General features: G+C 48.5%; 1 protein-coding gene across 28 annotated transcripts in view; it reads left to right on the forward strand.

Annotated features, from left to right (window-relative positions):
* The window catches only part of KCNMA1 (potassium calcium-activated channel subfamily M alpha 1), a 669,206-nt gene that overhangs the window by 449,942 nt on the left and 201,716 nt on the right, over positions 1-17,548 (forward strand). For all 28 annotated transcript variants that reach the window (XM_045581697.1, XM_036438142.2, XM_045581694.1 and 25 more), the window contains exons 7-9: positions 1,665-1,740; positions 4,276-4,446; positions 6,262-6,353. In XM_045581697.1, coding sequence (XP_045437653.1) covers positions 1,665-1,740; positions 4,276-4,446; positions 6,262-6,353 — 339 coding nt within the window. The remainder of the gene's footprint in view (positions 1-1,664; positions 1,741-4,275; positions 4,447-6,261; positions 6,354-17,548) is intronic.

Below are 17,548 nucleotides of genomic sequence, written 5' to 3' on the forward strand. Positions count from 1 at the left end.
CCAGGGGGAAGGGAGGGAGGCCCTGGCCAGCAGCAACTAGCTGCTAGGGACCCCATTAGTGCAAGGATTTTGGCCCTAGGCTTTTACCCTGTTTCCTTGAAAATAAGACAGTGTCTTATATTAATTTTTTCTCCCAAAGTTGCGCTAGGTCTTATTTTCGGAGGATGTCTTATTTTCGGGGAAACACGGGTAGTTAGATATAAGGTTGTTGGGGAGCAGGATATTCATATGGTCTCAGAGTCTCAGGGCATAGATTGCAGATGAATTACAAAGGGCACCTTTCCTGGAGAGATCTGACATTCCCATGGTAGCCAACTGTCTACACCTGTGTGACTCATCGGAGGCAGATACTCTTAAGAGAAGAACTAAAACGGGATCTAATCATGAGAACCAATCAGACAAATCCACAATATGGAGCGTTCTATAAGAGAGCTGAACTGGTGCACGGAAATTAAATGTCAGTAAAAACAAACAAAAAAGGAAGTAGATTATAGGTGAAAGGATAAAGCAGGGATTAGCAAATTATATAGCCCATGGCAGCCCATGTCAGCTTTGTAAATAAAGTTTTATTGGCACCCATCTGCATCCATTCCTTTCCGTGAGCTTCAGGCTGCTCTAATCCTACTGTGCAACTTTGAGGAGTTGTCACGGGGACTCTGTGACCCGCAACGCCCAAGGTGTTTACTGCCTGACCTTTTACAGAAACTTTCCTGACCCCTGGATTAAAGCAACATATTAACCAAACACAACGCATGAATCTTGGCTAGTTCCTGAATCAGGGTGAAAAAAAAAAAAATGCAAACATATACATGGGGAAACTGAAACAGGGAGCACGTATTCCAGGACCTTAGGACTTCCTGTTAACTCCCCGAGGCACGGCTGTTATATTGGGATTGGGCTGCACAATGTCTGTCTTGGCTGTTGAATGCTGAAGGACTTAGGGGGTTGAATCATGATGTCTATAGTCTACTTGTAAGTGGTTCAGTCTAAAAATAAAATAATAGCCAGGACCGGTTTGGCTCAGTGGATAGAGCGTTAGCCTGCGGACTGAAAGGTCCCGGATTCGATTCCAGTCAAGGGCATGTACCTTGGTTGTGGGCACATCCCCAGTGGGGGTGATGCAAGAGGCAGCTGATCGATGATTCTCTCTCATCAATGTTTCTAACTCTCTATCCCTCTCTCTTCCTCTCTGTAAAAAATCAATAAATAAATAAAATAAAATAAAATAAAATAATAAAATAGATAGATGATAGATAGATGAAAGAAAAGTAAGAAATAAAGAAGAAAAGCAAATGATGTGACAAAATCTTAGTCAATCTAGGTGAAGGGCATACAAGGCTTGTTATAGTGTTCTATGATTATTCCTTTTGATTGAAAGCCTTTCAAAATAAAAGTTAACAATAACTAAAACACACACACACACACACACACACACACACACAAAAACCTTAAGTACAACTGGAGGGCTAATTTAGGGGCACCTTTCAGCCCTGATGTGACCTTCCTACAGGCTCTGGCCTGGCCCATTTATGCCACCTCCGAGACATTCCCCTGGGAGTGAGGGGAGCACTGGGAGCCTGGGGTGAGCTTCCTGTCCGCTGAAGAGGCAGCCCCAGCAGGAACCTGTGTTGTAACCCGGGGTTTTGCTTGTTGTCTCCGCACAGTAATTCCATCAAGCTGGTGAATCTGCTCTCCATCTTTATCAGCACGTGGCTCACCGCAGCCGGGTTCATCCATTTGGTAAGTAGCCTAGCAGATTAGATGCCTTAGCTCTGGCTCTCCTGGAACGAGCCTCTGAGTCTTTTTGTTACCTTCATTATTTCTCACTGTGGAGAAGCTAAGCCCAGCCGTCCAGCGTAAGAAAAGAAGAAGCAACTGCACCGTTGTCTGGATTTCCAACCCTTTACCCCAAACTGGTTCCAGTGGTGAGCAAAGTTTGCAGTAGTATCCTGCGTTTTCCAGCTCCCAAGTTGTGCCCTGGGACTTCGGTAGTTTCACTCTGTCTGCAATACCTGCAATGAGCCACAAGATGGCAATGCTCCCTCAGCAAAAAGCCTGAAAATATCTTGGGGACAAGGTTGGAAGTTTGCCCCACATCTTTGTAAACAACACATTCAGATCCCTCAATTTCTTCTCTCTTCCCCCTTCCAAAAAGCCACCTTTGATTCTCTTGCCTAATGAGTTGTCAAGTTATTCTGAATCTCAAAAAAATGTGAATTCTTCTGGATGAGCGATTCTTTAAAAGCCTTGTATTAGAAGTGATCTGTTCTCACCTCCTCAGGGCAGACTTTTCCTGCTTGTAGGGAACACAGCCATTGTAGGGAGCCTCTTTGAGACAAAGGCAAACTGTTACCCCTGAGAGAACCTTATCTGGCTCTGAAGCTTTGAGTAGGGGCTGCCCTCTCTGCCTCAGGGATGGAAGCTGGCATTTGGCTGCCTACCATAGGGACTTGTGTGATTTTCCCCCCCATGGAGCACAGCCCAAGGGAAGCCAGGCTCTCATTCAGTCACTAGATCTGAAGGTTCCCCACCTACTTTTTTATGCGGATGGGATTCTTGGCTGAAATCACCCTTTGATGATCACCCTAATTCTGCATCACAGATAGGGAGGGTTAGTCATTTTCCATAGCCAGTGACCTCACCTGGCTGCTGTGAGCAGCACCAGGACCTTCCATAGAAAGGGCATGCTGTATGCTCTTAGGATGGTTGATGGTGAGCTCAGGACAGGTGATGGTGAACTGAGGACGGGCCATGTGTGAGCTGAGGACAGGTGATGTGTGGACCAGGCAGGTTCTGGGAGCGTTCTGGAGAGGCAGAGGTGGAGGTCTGGGGCCTGTGGGCCTGTGGGCCTGGGGCCTGCCCTCACACTGGCCACACTGAGGGATCACAGATACTGGTCAGGGAGAACCAGCTGCTGTCTCTCCCTCTCTCTTGAGAGTATCTGCAATACCTCTCCTGCCCACCTCCCGGCTTTGTTGGCAGATCAGCTGTGATGAGAGGACTGAAAGTGTTTGTGACATTTTAAAGCAGAGACGGGCACACTGCAGCCTGGGCCACAGGCCTCCAAACCTGACCCACTCCCTATTTCACCCACCAATACAGAGCCGAGTTGTCCCTACAGAGATCAGACACCGCATGGCCCGCAAGGCTAAAAGCATTTATTTACTCTCTGGCCTTTTGCAGAAAATGTCAGCTCCCTAGGCCTAAAGAGTCCTGCAAAAGCAAACTGTTCTCATGGGCCTCCTTTCGTGCTCCGAAGAACCTCCTGCGGTTCTCAGGGTGGAGCCAGTGCTGAGGATCTGCAAAACAGGGAGCCGAGCCAGACCCCAGGAGATGCTGCTGGGGGTTTGGGCGTGAGATCTGGATGATGGAACGAGGAACCCTCTGCGGGAGGCCCTAGGCTTTCTTTGGGAGCCTGTGAGTGGGGCACTGGGAGACGGAGCAGGCACTTGCTGAGAAAGGGCAGAGCAGGGCTCTCTGGCCCCTTCCTTAATGGGAATGCCATAAAGCGAGGTCAGAGCGAGGCCCTAATATGCAGCTGGTGTCAGATCTTCAACAATGAAGGGAAAACAGACCAGGGCCATTTACTTCTGGTGCATGATTGTGTTCCTGCCACTCCCTGCTCTCTGCTCAAGTGCCCCTCACAGAACCCAGTCCAGGCAGCCAACACTGGGGTCGAGGGACCGCCCCTCCAAAACATTCTGCTGGAAGTTTTGTGTGCCTGGCTTATTATCTGTCTATCTATCTATCTATCTATCTACACACACACACACACACACACACACACACACACACACGAGGCAGGTGCACAAAATTTGTGCACTAGGGGGCTAGTGGGGGACCCCTCAGCCTGGATTGCGAGAGGGTGCAGGCCAGGCTGAGGGTCCCCACTGGTGCACAGTCAGGGCTGGGGAGAGATGTGGGAGGAGATTGGCCAGTTGGGGAGGGACCATGGGAGGGCTCCAGGGCGTGTCCAGCCCATCTTGCTTAGGCTGATCAGCTGGACCCTTGCAGCCAGCTAACCTACCAGTTGGGGCATCTGCCCTCTGGTGGTCAGTTTTGATGTCATATCAACTGGTCAACCAGTCAATTGTCTGCCCCCTGGTGGTTAGTGTACACCATAGTGAGCAGTTGAGTGGCCTTAGCATATCATTAGCATATTGTGCTTTAATTGGTTGAATGGACGACCAGATACTTAGCATATTAGGCTTTTACTATATAGGATATCTATCTCTAGCATAATATTCCCTTCTTCTCCCCTGCACCCTTCTCTAGGTGGAGAATTCAGGGGACCCATGGGAAAATTTCCAAAACCACCAGGCGCTTACGTACTGGGAATGTGTCTACTTGCTCATGGTTACCATGTCCACTGTTGGCTACGGGGATGTTTATGCGAAAACCACGCTGGGGCGCCTCTTCATGGTCTTCTTCATCCTCGGGGGACTGGTAAAAGCTCTTTGTTATGATGCTGATTTTTATGGTCATTAGTATCTTCTATTACCCATTCCTGAAAGCTGTGTATTTTGATAGTGTGTTTCTGCTAGAAGCAAGTGATTGCCTTAACAGGCTAAGTCGGTCCAAGCATGAGGGGGGCTTTTCTACATATTTCTTTGGTGTATTAACTTGTTTCCCAGAGACCCAGGCATGTTGCCCTTGCCAGCGTCAGTTATTTAGCCAGGAGCAAACCTACTTGTCTTAAGAAAGTGATGCCCACATATTAGAGTCTGTCCCTTAGTAATGTAACTCAGTATCTGACATTCTGCAAGGACAGTTTCTGTCCTCTGACCCTGGTAACTGACTCCATAGACAGTTTGCGGTTTCAAGAGTTCCCCGCCCCTTGACAGTCCTCCCCAAACTTCCAACAAACACTGTGGCTGGGGTATACCCAAAAGAATGGGGTCCCCATGTCGGAGATGGAGGCCCACTGGTCTTGTCCAGGAGGATGTCACCAAGTGTGGCACCTGGGCTGTTTTTTCTTCCCCTTTAAGTCAGAAAGTGTCGCTGTTTGCTTGTCTGCTCTATGCAGATCAGAATGCCGGTTATGCTGTCCTTTGCAAGGGAAGTTTGGCAATGCAGTGGCAGTGGCTGCATTTTGTCTCTCAAAGCAGCTCACTGTACCTTTGATTTTTTTTAAAAAATATTTTTATTTATTTTAGAGAGGGAGCGAGAGAGAAGAAACATTAATGATGAGAGAGAATCATTGGTTGCCTCCTGCTCGCCCCCTCTTCCCCGCTCCACTGGGAATTGAGCCCACAACCCGGGCATGCGCCCTGATTGGGTATCAAACCGTGACCTCTCAACTACTGAACCGGGCTCAGATTCAGTTTTTGCTGTGTGTGAGGTAAATGATTAAAATCCTACTTCACACACAGCTTCCACATATGTACACCACGCACACATTTACGCTATGCATACTCATCTTTCTGTTTTGTATGCATAAGGCATATACATTTAACAATGTAGGTAAATGTACGAGTGTGTGTGTACATCGACACACGTGTCCCCACAGCGTCTGTGAGGTCCGGTTTATCCAGCCACAGGCGCATTTGTTTGTTGGACAAAACATGGCACATGTGTGTTTCTCCTCGCTCTCCTGTCCTCCCATGTGATGTCCTCAATTTACTGTGTGCTCTTTTTAGTGATTTTTTAAAATGCAAAAGTTTGTATTATTTTAATCTTCCTTTGGTGTTTATTATCTTTAATCATCCATAGGCATTGGTTCTTTTCTGGATTTTAGCTAGAAAGGTCTTTCCCTGCAATAATGAGTATGCGTGTGCGTGCCTGTGTGTGTGTGTGTGTGTGTGTGTGTGCGTGCCTGTGTGTGAGTGTGTGTGTGCGTGCCTGTGTGTGTGTGTGTGTGTGTGTGTGTGTGTGAGTCTGTGTAAGTGTGTCTTTTCCCCAGCATGCATCCCCCTTACTTATTTTTCTTCAGGAAGAAGAGCTAAATGTCAACTTATTTATTCCCCTCTCCTTTATGTTTTTCTCTTTGTATTTGCCTTTTGGGCAATAGCAGTAGCAACTGTGATCTTTTTAGTTGTCTAGGCTGGCTGATGTTTGTTTTGCTTTGTGTATTTTCAGGAGCTTACCCTTTTTATGCCTTTTTTATTTTTTATTTTTTTTATAATCTAGCATATTGGTGTATACCTTTGCAGTCCTAATCCTTTTGTGTTTTCAGATCTTAGCATCCCCCCTCCTAAAAAGGTCACCCCTTTCTTGGGCCTGTCTTTTTAGTCTCTCTTCTGTCTCCTATCTCCTCCTCAGGCCATGTTTGCCAGCTACGTCCCTGAAATCATAGAGTTAATAGGAAACCGCAAGAAATACGGGGGCTCCTATAGTGCGGTTAGTGGAAGAAAGTAAGTATCCAGAGGGCTGCTGCCTCCGCTGCGGGGTCCTCTTTGCATGCCATTGTTTTTTTTGGCTCTTGTTTCTCTGTTTCATGCATGTAGGCAATGTTTGCCCGCTACGTGCCCGAAATTGCCGCTCTCATCCTGAATCGGAATAAATTCGGCGGGACTTTTAACAAACATGGAGGCAGAAAGTAAGTTGGCGGCACCAGAAGAGATGTGGTTGTGTGGCGGCACCTGAGTCCTGCCCTCTCCTACCGCCCGGGCATCTCTCTGAGGGAAGGGCCATGCTCTGGGTGGGGTGTGATGTTACCTGGGTTGTCGCACTGGGACCAGCCGACCAGCCTTGTTCTCGTTCACCACTGTCCCCCCATGCATCTTTCCAAGAGACATGGCTTTATCCTGGAAGGGGTGCGAGGTGGGACCCATCACACATGGGTTAAGAGTGGACATGCCTCAACTTGAGGAGCCATGCCAGGACATATCCTCAATTGACACTAAAAACTGTCTTAATGACCATCATGTACTGGGCTTTATTTGCTTTAGGGATCTGGAAAATTGCAGGGGCTTACAATGTGGGCTGGGGAAAGGTGTACAATCCAGACCATGCTTATCCACTCAAGTTATATAGATAACTTGAATGACTTGGATATTTCAGCCTTTAGGTCAAAAGATTGGCTGGGCTGAAACTGGTTTGGCTCAGTGGATAGAGCGTCGGCCTTCAGACTGAAGTGTCCCAGGTTCAATTCTGGTCAAGGGCATGTACCTTGATGAGCAGGCTGGAGCCACAGGGTTCACTGTCTTGAACTACCCGCAGGACACCCGTTTCCTTTCAAAGGCACAAAGGACCGTGGCTGAGAGGGAGCCAATTGGCACCTTCTCATGGAACTGGTCTGTGCCTCCACCTTCCCTCTGATGGAGCCCTACTCTCCTATTCCCCTCACAGCCCGAATGAGATGAGCACCAAGCTGCTCTGGTTTCTGGGCCGCTGGTTGCATCTGAAAGGCCAAATGTGTCCGGAGATTCCATCAGTCATGTGCCCCATGCCAAGAGGAAAACAGCTTTTCTCCCAGTTCCGTCTTAAAGTGTGGGCAGGTCGCCACAGAGCAGACGGCCTTCCCACTGGAAGGGCCATGTTGGCCTCCCACTCACTGTCCCAGCCAGCCTGTCCTGTCCCTGCCCCCGAAAGAGGCAGTAAAGTCAATTGCCCTGAAGTCCAGGTTGGAAATACGCCTTGACTCTTGCTCCACGTAAAACTCCCTTCACCCCCAATTAGTTTCCCAACCCCAGTGTGGGTGGGCCTGGGGGCTGACAAGCTTTTGATGGCCAGTGACCGGCCCAGGCCCTCAGACCAGCGCTCACCTCCAGCCTGGTCTGATCCGGGCGCTTTCTGCCTTGGCGTCTCCCCTCCAGCCCCCTCGTGGTGATGACTTCAGATCACAGGCTTCTGTGGCTTTTGTTCTGCCTCAGGTCTCGGTAATCTTTTATCACCGTTGCTAGCCCGAGTATGCCCGCCCCCTCTCTTTTTTCCTGTCCCCCTTTTATGAAAATGCGCACTTTGCTTTTAATGTTCTCGCTGGGTCTCCGATGTCACCGACCCCGGGGACAGAGAGCAGGTTCTGTCATCAGCGCGGGGACTGTGCACTTTGCGCATTGTTTCCCGGTTCAAAAGCTAATTACTAAGTAGTTTAAAGGAGCCCTTTGGTCACTTAGATCTTTCATCAGAAAACATAAGCCCGGGAAAGGCACAGTAATAGAGGGCCATTAGCACCCTTTGTTTGATGTTGTTTTTCCAGTCAGTAGAACAAGATTGATGAAATGTTATGTTTGGCCAAAATTTGAGTTTTCATTTGGAATTCAGTGTTGAGAGAATGGGCTGTCAGAATCAATAAGTTCCCCTGCGCTGGGGATCCGGGCATGTGGTAGTAATTAGTGATATAAGGTCTTTAGTGAGCAACCAAGCATGGGTTCTGGCAGCAAACATAATGAGAAACTACAGTTGTTCTATTTCTAACGTCAGAAAGTTTCCAGATAAAATTAAATGCATTTGCAAAAGGAAAGCAGCTAAACTTTGTTGAAAGATAGAGTTCAGACTCTGAAAATAGCTGCTTCGCCCATGCTTGTGTGGACGCATGAACGTATGTGCTGTACTTACGGACCCACTTATATGCACACTGCTCCCGAGGATTTAGGCAAGCGAGTGCCCAGAACGTAACTAAAACGTACAGTGAAAGGGTTGGTTTATGGTTGAGCATTTTATTCAGGAATAACCACCTCCCTTGTAAAAATGCATCCCTGGAGAAAACCAGGTAACTTGCAGCCCAAAGCCACAGAGACACACAGCTTGGAATTCCAAAGATGATTTAGAGTAAAAATTAGGCGGAGAAGCGGGGGCTTGTTTAGGTAACACCCCTTTTTGGAGAATAGGAGCATAAGAAGGTTTCCTCGGCACCTCATTTGCAGTGTGTGTTTGGCAGAATGTAAACATCTCCACTCACATCCCCAGAACACCTTCCCAGTCAGCACTGCATCAGGGGCGTCGCCCAGCTCTCTCCTCCATATTCCACACCTGACCTCCCCCAGCACAGCGAGCCGGCAGTGGAGTGGGCAGTGTGCTCTGTGTCAGCTTTTCTCTAATGCATCTTATGATGATGTATTGGGGCTCCTGAGAATAGGGACTTGGGTGTCAACAACCAGGGGTTCCAGGGAATGACCAAAGAAGGCTGTTTTTCCAAGTTGGAGGTCTTGGGGACAGTTAGCCCCCAGATTTTATTCAAAAGAGGACCCACCTGCAGCCCAGCCGTCCTCCTAAGGGCGCTCGCTGCTTCTCCTCCTTTCCTTCATGTGATGCCAAAGCTGCTCCGAGGCGGGGAGCACAGGGGTGAGGCTCCCATGGCCTTCAGGATCCCAGCCCGCTCTCCTTCCTCCCACAGCCCCTGCCGTTTCCCCCAGAGGCTTCCTCTCTGTGTGTGACTCAGCCCACTCCTGGCTAGTTTATGAGAACTGACAAGATCATGGTCCAAGGTCACATGGCCAAAGGCCATGGAAAATAATCGGCCACAGAGAAGAATCCATCTGCTAACCCCCTTGTTAGAGGCTGCCTGGACAGGGAGCCATCCAGACCTTCTAGTTCCCAGGCTGGGATTCTGGGGCCTGAAACAGAGGCCAGGTGTTTGGGACAGAGGAGAACGGGATGGGTTGGATTATTCCATGGATTCCTGACAAGACAGAGAAAGATATGGAGTAGGCAAAGGGGAATAAGAAAGTGAGTCTAATGTCCTTGGAGGAAATGTTGGCTGGATGAGAAAGCTGGGCCCCCTTCTGGCTGGGGGAACAGTGGTCGCAGACTAACTGGGTCTAGCTCCGATGCATGAAAGCTGCCTGTGAAACTTAAATGCCGTGGCTTCTCTTAGAGCGCTTACTTCTGGACTTCCAGAAGTGAGAACGTGAATCACTGTAGAGCAAAGCCCCGGGGCTGCCTTCCGTGACAATAGTCATAACTACACACACTTGCCTATTTTCCAATTCTGGCAGCAGCCTGTGAGGGCGGTAATGTTGTCATCTCCATTTGCAGAGGTTAAGTGATTTGCCTGATGTCCCATAGATCTTCCATCAGGGATTTAACCTGTGGCAGCATGTGCCTCTGGGTCACGTTGACTCTCTAGATCATCTCTTGAGACCTCATTCTGCTCTACACTCAGGGATCTTACCATTGTACGTGTTTCTCCACCACTGTCCTTAAGTGGGGTGTCACCTTGGGCATGTCTCCTCCTTCTGATCATTTGTTATCTCTCAGGATTCTGGCCCCAGAGGAGGGGACAAAACTATTATCCCCTGTCATTCAGCTAGAAATTGACCTTTTGAACACCTCTAACAATGAGGAGCTCTCAAGAATGGGCAGGCAGATCATTGATCGACGTGAGATTTGTGTCTTACTAGTATTGGTGGGTTTCAACACTGTCAGGCTCCATCCTTTCTGGGGGTTCCTTTCCTAGGTGACCAGCCATGGTAGGTGGTAGTGGTCACCTAGACCACTCCTGGGCAGAGCCCACCTGCATTCTGTCTTAGGAAGAGCCCTCTCTCCCTGGCAGAGGTGTCTCCCTGCCCCCTTCAGCTCCTGAGAGCGCACCTCTGGGTCTCTGGCTCCGGGGACATTAGCTCTGAACGGGAATATCAGCCCTCAGATTGTGTCCCTCTGGAGGGAGGGGAGACCATCTGCCTTTAACCTCACGTGTGTACTCAGGGTTGTAAGAAGGAGCCTCAAAGGCACAGAGGTGGGGAGACCCTATTATGCTTTTCCATTAAAAAATGAAAATGGGGTGATTTGTGATTTTTTTTTTTCATGTAAATGCTTACATTTTGAAGAGTATTCAGTAATTTGGAACAAAATGTCAAGCTCTAAGAACTGCCAGAGAGCAGTTAGTTACTGTCTGTTCTGGTTCCCTCCACTGGCTCATTCATTCCATTCTGGAGGGTTGCTGAGAACCTCTGTGCCAGGCACACTGCTGGGCAGTGTGGGAGACGGATCGGGATGGGTGGTGAACAAACTGCCCAGGGAACCTGTCCTGGTGGAGTTCCCCATCTCCAGGAGGTCACAGGCAATGAGCAAGACTGTGGCCAAGGGAGCTACCAGGGACACATGTAAAAGCAGAGACAAGACCCAAGCTTCTGTTGTAGAGCAAAACAGGGATTGTTTACCTTCCATAAAGAGGTCCAGGGAGGTGACACCTGGGAGGAGATGTTACATCTGTTCAGTGGCCACTGAACCCAGCTTTCATGATCCCCCAAAGAAGTGAGCACCCTAGTTTTAAAATCCATATTTTGTGAGGTGTTTGCTTGTCCCTCCATGGGACTAAGTCTGAAACTCTGTCTCTCTGGGGCCCAGATGCCTGACCATGACATCCTGTGTCCCGCCAGGTGAGGCATCATATACCTGCCCCAATTCTGATTAGGGGGCCCTTATCAGACTCTGCCTTCCCTCTTATCAGAAATAGGCTCCACATCTGCCTCTGCATTCTTTGTTCATTTATGATTCCACTTTATCGTCCCTTTTGCGAGATTTCCTGCGTCAACATGGAACTCCATCTCATCGTCTTCGCCACACTCAGGTTTTGCCAGCCATGGTTCTCGACCATTTTTTAAAAAAATTGGAATTGCAATGACTGGCTGTGAAGGAACCGAGATTATTTCTTTCCAAAGGTTCATTTCATCTACCCTTGGTTAGCTAGCCCAGCCCCACCCAAATGAGCACTCACATCAGTTCCTCATTGTCATTCATTCCACATGTGTTTATGGAGTGCTCGCCACACGCCAGGCACTGGGGATAGATGTATTTCCACACACCCATAAAACCCTCCAAATGGGTCACATCTGTCTTGAGCTGCACATCATATACTATTTGACCACCAATGTGGTTGGCAGTTCAAAGCCAGAGCTTATTTAGGCTTCCCCTGCTGGTTCCCAGAGGTGACGGCCTTCCTGCAGGCTGCATGGCCATGGCTGAGCTTCCTGGGAAGGCCTGGCCCAGCATTTGGACTAAGATACAGGGTCTTTCCCGTGGGGTGTTGGGATGAGCACCGGGGGCCTTCTTCCTTTTCCCGTCTCCATGGAGTTTAGGCAGCACTCACTCTTGCCCCCCACAGTCTGCGTGGGGGGACTGCTCTTGTGAGTGAGGTTCCCTGTGAGATGTCACTTACGATTTCTGTCCCACAGACAGAGCTCTGGTTGAAATGTGACTGAAGCTTTGCTTTTTACACAAACTTCTATCCTTTCAGCCCTCTCCTTGCAAGGCCCATGCGAGCCCCAGCTTGAACTCCCAGCAATGTCTTCAGATGCCTACAGTTAAAAAACCATAAATTAGCAAATCATCAACATATCACCAGGAAGGATCATCTGGTAGCCATTCGAGTCAGAAGGAAACACAGGCCCCAATAACCGATCTTCACAGAGATATGAAGAACCGTAGACAGACAGATACAGTAAATAGGAAGACAAACAGATAATTCAAGCTGACAGGCCAGCTTGGACTGATTAGGCGTTCTGCTTTGATTAGCATTAAACTTTTAGGGGAGGAAAAGATGAGATTGCCCTAATACTTTGGAACAATGACCCCTTGACTACTTCTGTAATTCAGTACCGAGGGACAGATACCAAAAGCAAGTGTCAAGTAGATGCTGTATCGTATAATGTAATATGCCAGGTATTCCTTTCAGCGAGAGGGGTCTTGGTGGGTGTGGATGTGGGCGCTTCTTTCTTTGCATCTGCTTTGGATTCTTCTAAGCCACATTTTCAGTGCCTTTCAAACTTGAAGCTTGATTTAAAGAGACTCGAATGCATATTAAATCCATTTCCTGATAATACTAATGAAATGAAAGCACACATCCCCACACACACACTTTCCTGCTGTCTCTCTCTTCCCTTCCACACACTTATCAAAATGTTCCAGCTATTGTTCTGAAAACAAGAATAGAAATGTAGGTGGGAGATGAACTGCGTGGCAAAAAACAAAAAAAACAAAAAAACAAAACACCCCACAAAGTCATATGTAAGCCTAGGTTTTGCTTTTAAATATTCTTCCATTAAAAAAAGGAGTCTGAATATGTATTTTCTAATTATAATGCCTGAAGATTCTTTCCCTTTAACCTCACATTTGATTGGAGAATCCTTGCTGGGTAGATTTCAAATCCCAAAAATGCACGCAGCCCTAGGAGATGAAGTGGTATTGTTTTCCGTTTCTGACGATGTCATTCATTTTGATGGAAGGCTTTCCAGATCCGAGCACAGCAGTTCTTAGTGGATTTGGGGTCCATCCCACAAATGCTGCCATCATACATTGAAAACAAACCAGGACACTTTCTAGCTGGCCAAGTCCGGTGTCTCCTTTTATTAAAAGTCTGTAGGGGCTAATGCGATGTGAAACTCCTGGAAGCCTCCTCCTGTGGCGCGCTGGGAGCCAGCTGGCATTGCATGGCAATGGCTGCTCCCACCCGGGACCACAGGGCCGCTCCAGATGTGGGTGGCGATCATCAGTAAAGGAACCTTAGGTCCCCTCTCTATACCTTTTCAATAAGGGGACACAGGCAGTTCAGAGATGCATACACGCTCATCTCTCTGAGGGCCTTCTGACTCTGGCCACTGACTGGGAAGCCCAGTATCAGCTAGCATCTAGAGCAAATCTAGGAAAGCTCTCATTCAGCATATTTGCTCCACTAACAAGTCTTTGAGCCCTTGCCATGTTCCTGGCACCATGCTAGGTGCTGTGTTTAAAAGGATGAACTAGAGCCCAGCTGGTGTGGCTCAGTGGTGAGCATGGACCTATGAACCAGCAGGTCATGGTTTGATTCCAGCTCAAGGCACTTGCCCGGGTGGCTCAATCCCTAGTAAGAGGGCATGCAGGAAGCAGGGGATCAATGACTTTCACTCATTGATGTTTCTATCTCTCCCTTCCTCTCAGAAACCAATAAAAATATATTTTAAAAAACATTTTAAAATAATAAATAAATAAAAGTGTGATTATTGCTCTCCTGGAGCGTATCTGGGACATCAAGCAATCAGAATCATTTAAGAAGCCAGTGGTGGCTAAGCTGAAGCTTGAATATGTAGGAGTATCACCCCAGTGAAATGCTAATTTGGCAACAATTTTATTCAATAAAGTCATGAAATTATAAAGCAACAGGAAGGCTGAAAGCATTTTAGAAGGAATGCTCCTAAAAGCATTCGCTAATTCCCAATTGTTAAATGTACCCATTGGAGCAGTTAGGGCACAGGTAAGGGCAGGTAACTTGAGCACCAGAAGCCTACGGATCTAATGGTGGACCCAGTAACAGAGGGATGCAGAGAGATTTGGAAGGATGGGGAGCAGCTGATGTCATCCTGAGTTCTGCTCCGTTCCATGCCTTTCCTCTTCCTTGGGGAGAAGTTCTGTGCCTCACGGGGACCTGGAGGCTGTGGATAAGCTCCCAGTTATTTTGTGTGTAACCTGCCGGAGGCCTCGGAGGCCTGTGCACGTGTGTTGCATCTACTCAGCTAGGCTGGCTAACAGAGTGTGCAACCTGGGGCAACACCCTTGGGTGTGGCTGGGGAGCAAGGCCAGGATGTGTCAACTTGACCGTCATTATGGGAAGGTCAAGTCCAATAGCCCATGTGCTCAGGTCATGAGGCATGATTTACTAGAGGGGTTAGGGAGAGAGGGAGGGCTCAATTTGCAAATCAAAGCTGTTATGTCTCCTCTCTAGGGCAAGAACCATTTCTTTTGGACTCATTCTCTATTTCACCTCCATCCCCAAAGAGGTAGCTGACTTTTGCTTAATCCTTTCTTCTCTTAGTCCCTCCCGTTCAGAAGCAGCATTACCAAGTAGAGAGAGACAAGCTTGCTTTGATCTGAGTCAAGGAGAGTGTGGTTCAGTGTGATGATCCCTCTGTAAGTGCAGAGAGCCGGCCAGGATTGGAAGAGTCAGGTCAGGGGAAGACTAGCTTATTTAAAAAAATAACCAAAGGCCATTAAGTCTGCAGTTATGGAATGAATAAAATGCAGAGGAGTGAGGGGGTGGGGAGAGAGACAGGGAAGTGCGGTTTGTGAGAGTCCAGCCATCATATTATTGCTTCCTTGAGGGAGGGAGGGAGGGAAGGAGGGAGGGAGGGAGGGAAGAAAGGAGGGAGGGAAGGAAGGAATAGAGAGAAAGAAACCAAAGAAGGGAGGGAGTGGGGGAGGGAGGGAAGGAATTGAGAGAAAGAAACTAAAGAAGAGAGGGAGGGAGGGAGAGAGGGAGGGAGTGAGGAAGGAAGAAAGGAAGAAAGGGAGGGAGGAAGGAAGGAAGAAAGGGAGGAAGGGAGGGAGGGAGGAAGGAAGGAAGAAAGGAAGAAAGGGAGGGAGGGAGGAAGGAAGGAAGAAAGGGAGGAAGGGAGGGAGGAAGGAAGGAAGGAAGGGAGGGAGGGAGGGAGGGAGGGAGGGAGGGAAAGAAAGAAACCAAAACGGTGGTGGTAATATCTGCATCCTAGGTTATTGTGAAAATTAATGAGAAAGTGAAAAGCAGGATTGGCAGAGCTTGGTCAGGGAACCTTGATTAAAGGGCCCAGGTCTGTATAGGGTTGGGGAGGAGTGATTCTCCAATTAATAATTAGGTGCTTATCCAGGGGTAAGAGATCAACCAAAGGACTTGTATCCTTGCATATGAGCATGACCATGGACATAGACAATAGGGGGTGGGAGCATGTGCTGGGGGTGGACGTGGGTGGGGAGAGGTCAAAGGGGTGGGGGGAAGGAGACATATGTAAAACTTTCAACAAAAAGGCATTAAAAAAATGAGGTGCTGTTGACAGAAGGGGGGTGCCTGCTGAACAGGCAAAAGCAACCAGTGTCTCCCACACTGAGCTTCCCGGCATTTAGTTTTAAGACTTGGACTGAAACCCTCTTTAGGCAGCCAGCCACAAAGACAGGGATCATTCCCCGTGCACGGTCCAATTATGGAGGTGGAGGTGCAGTCACAGATCCCTTTGGGCTGGCTCAGGTGCTGACCAGCTGCCGATGGTAAGATGCACCCCCGTCCTGCAGAAAGGCCTGGTCCGGTCAGGACATCCAGTGCTTCCCATTGGGTCGACCAGAAGCCTGTCCTCCGACCTTGGGGTGTTTTCCAGAGGTGCCTTTGCTGCGATGCTGGGATGAAGTCACTCAACCTTCTACCCCATTTGGAGAAACAGCCAAGCAGCCTGTCTCCCCAGAACAGCTCTGCTGACAGCTGGATCAGATGATTACTTCACTCTCTTCCTCACTTGGAGGGATAAGGCATTTCCTTCCTTAGTGATTAGCAAAATCCTAGATGTTGCCCTGGCTGGGGAATGACTTCATCGCCCAACCTCCTTGGGTTGTTCTGGTGGTTGTTTGTTGGTGTTTTCATTTGTTTTAAACAGCAAGTGGTTAAAACAGGGGCTTGGAGTGCTGTGTGCTCCCAGTTGTTATGGTTTCATTTTTGTCCTTCTTACCTGTGCTGTCCTCTCACATGCTTGAAACGGGGTAGTAAAACTGAGCTGGCAGGAACAGGCACTGCTCTGACAGGTTTGCAGCTGACTATTCAATTTCTTCTCCACTTCCTGTAGCCCAGGGGGTTCCCTAGCCACACGGGCTCCGCCATCAAGTCCATTGATCAACATATAGTTCTTGAAAGCCCGGCCAGTTTTGGGGTCCTGAGCTGGGTCCCAGGGTGTGGTGGAAGGAGGGGGCCCACTCACCTGGGTTTACCTTGTTGACAGAAGATGATCTCTCGGCATGGACAGTCTTTTAGCAGGGCGTGCGAAGGCAGGAGCTAATTTAGCCTTCTTCCTTTAGGGCAGTACTTTGCGTACTGACCACTGTGGTGTGTGTTCCGGGGTCTCTTGCCATCCCACCCTGCTTTCTACGTGATAAAATGCTGATGAATTCCTCGGACAAATCCTTCTTAAAATGCGTTCCCATCAAGGCAGCAGCTACCAGCGGGGGGGAGGTGGGACCAGAGAAACATGATTAGAGGGCTCAGCAGAAAGACAAGAGCTTCTAGCATATGTATTTGATATAAATATTATAGTTTTACAGAGACATTGAGATCAATATATGCCACATCTCATCTAGCTCTTTGACAAAGTGAGCACAGTGTATTCAGGAAAAGCTGTATAGGATTTTCAATTTACTCCGTATGATTTATTGTGACAGGATAGCTATGGGTTTTTTAAGTTCTTTATACTTGTTCCAGTAAAAATGGATATAGTATCTTTAAAAATAAACAGCCCAGAGCTGTGCATTTCACATCGTCTTCCTCAGTGAGGCTCTGCTTAAGGGAGATGCAGGACCTCCCTGGCCCATGGGGCCCGATGCAGTCGGATCTGCCTCCATCCTCGAGTTTTAGCTTTTTTGGAGGGGGGGAGGGTGAGTTTGGGAGTTGTGGGGAGAGTAAACATGAACGGAATTAGGAAGCTGTTGCAGATGTCTAGACAAGATGGACGGACGGTATGAACGGGTGCAGGTCCAGAGAACTGGGACCCTGTGGTAGGGCTTAAGTGGTCCCAGTCACCCAGGACCGAAGCTCCTTCTAGCAGCACCACTTGCTTCCTCTGCTTAGGGGGCAGCAGGCCACAACAGGCCTGCCCTTACTCTGGCATTCACTGGGCACTGAGTCTCTGGACCACAGTGTTCACACCATAACGATGCAAGCACTAGACTGTACACTGGCCAAGGG

Source organism: Pipistrellus kuhlii, unplaced genomic scaffold (assembly GCF_014108245.1).
Source record: "Pipistrellus kuhlii isolate mPipKuh1 unplaced genomic scaffold, mPipKuh1.p scaffold_m20_p_15, whole genome shotgun sequence".
Lineage (NCBI taxonomy): Eukaryota > Metazoa > Chordata > Mammalia > Chiroptera > Vespertilionidae > Pipistrellus > Pipistrellus kuhlii.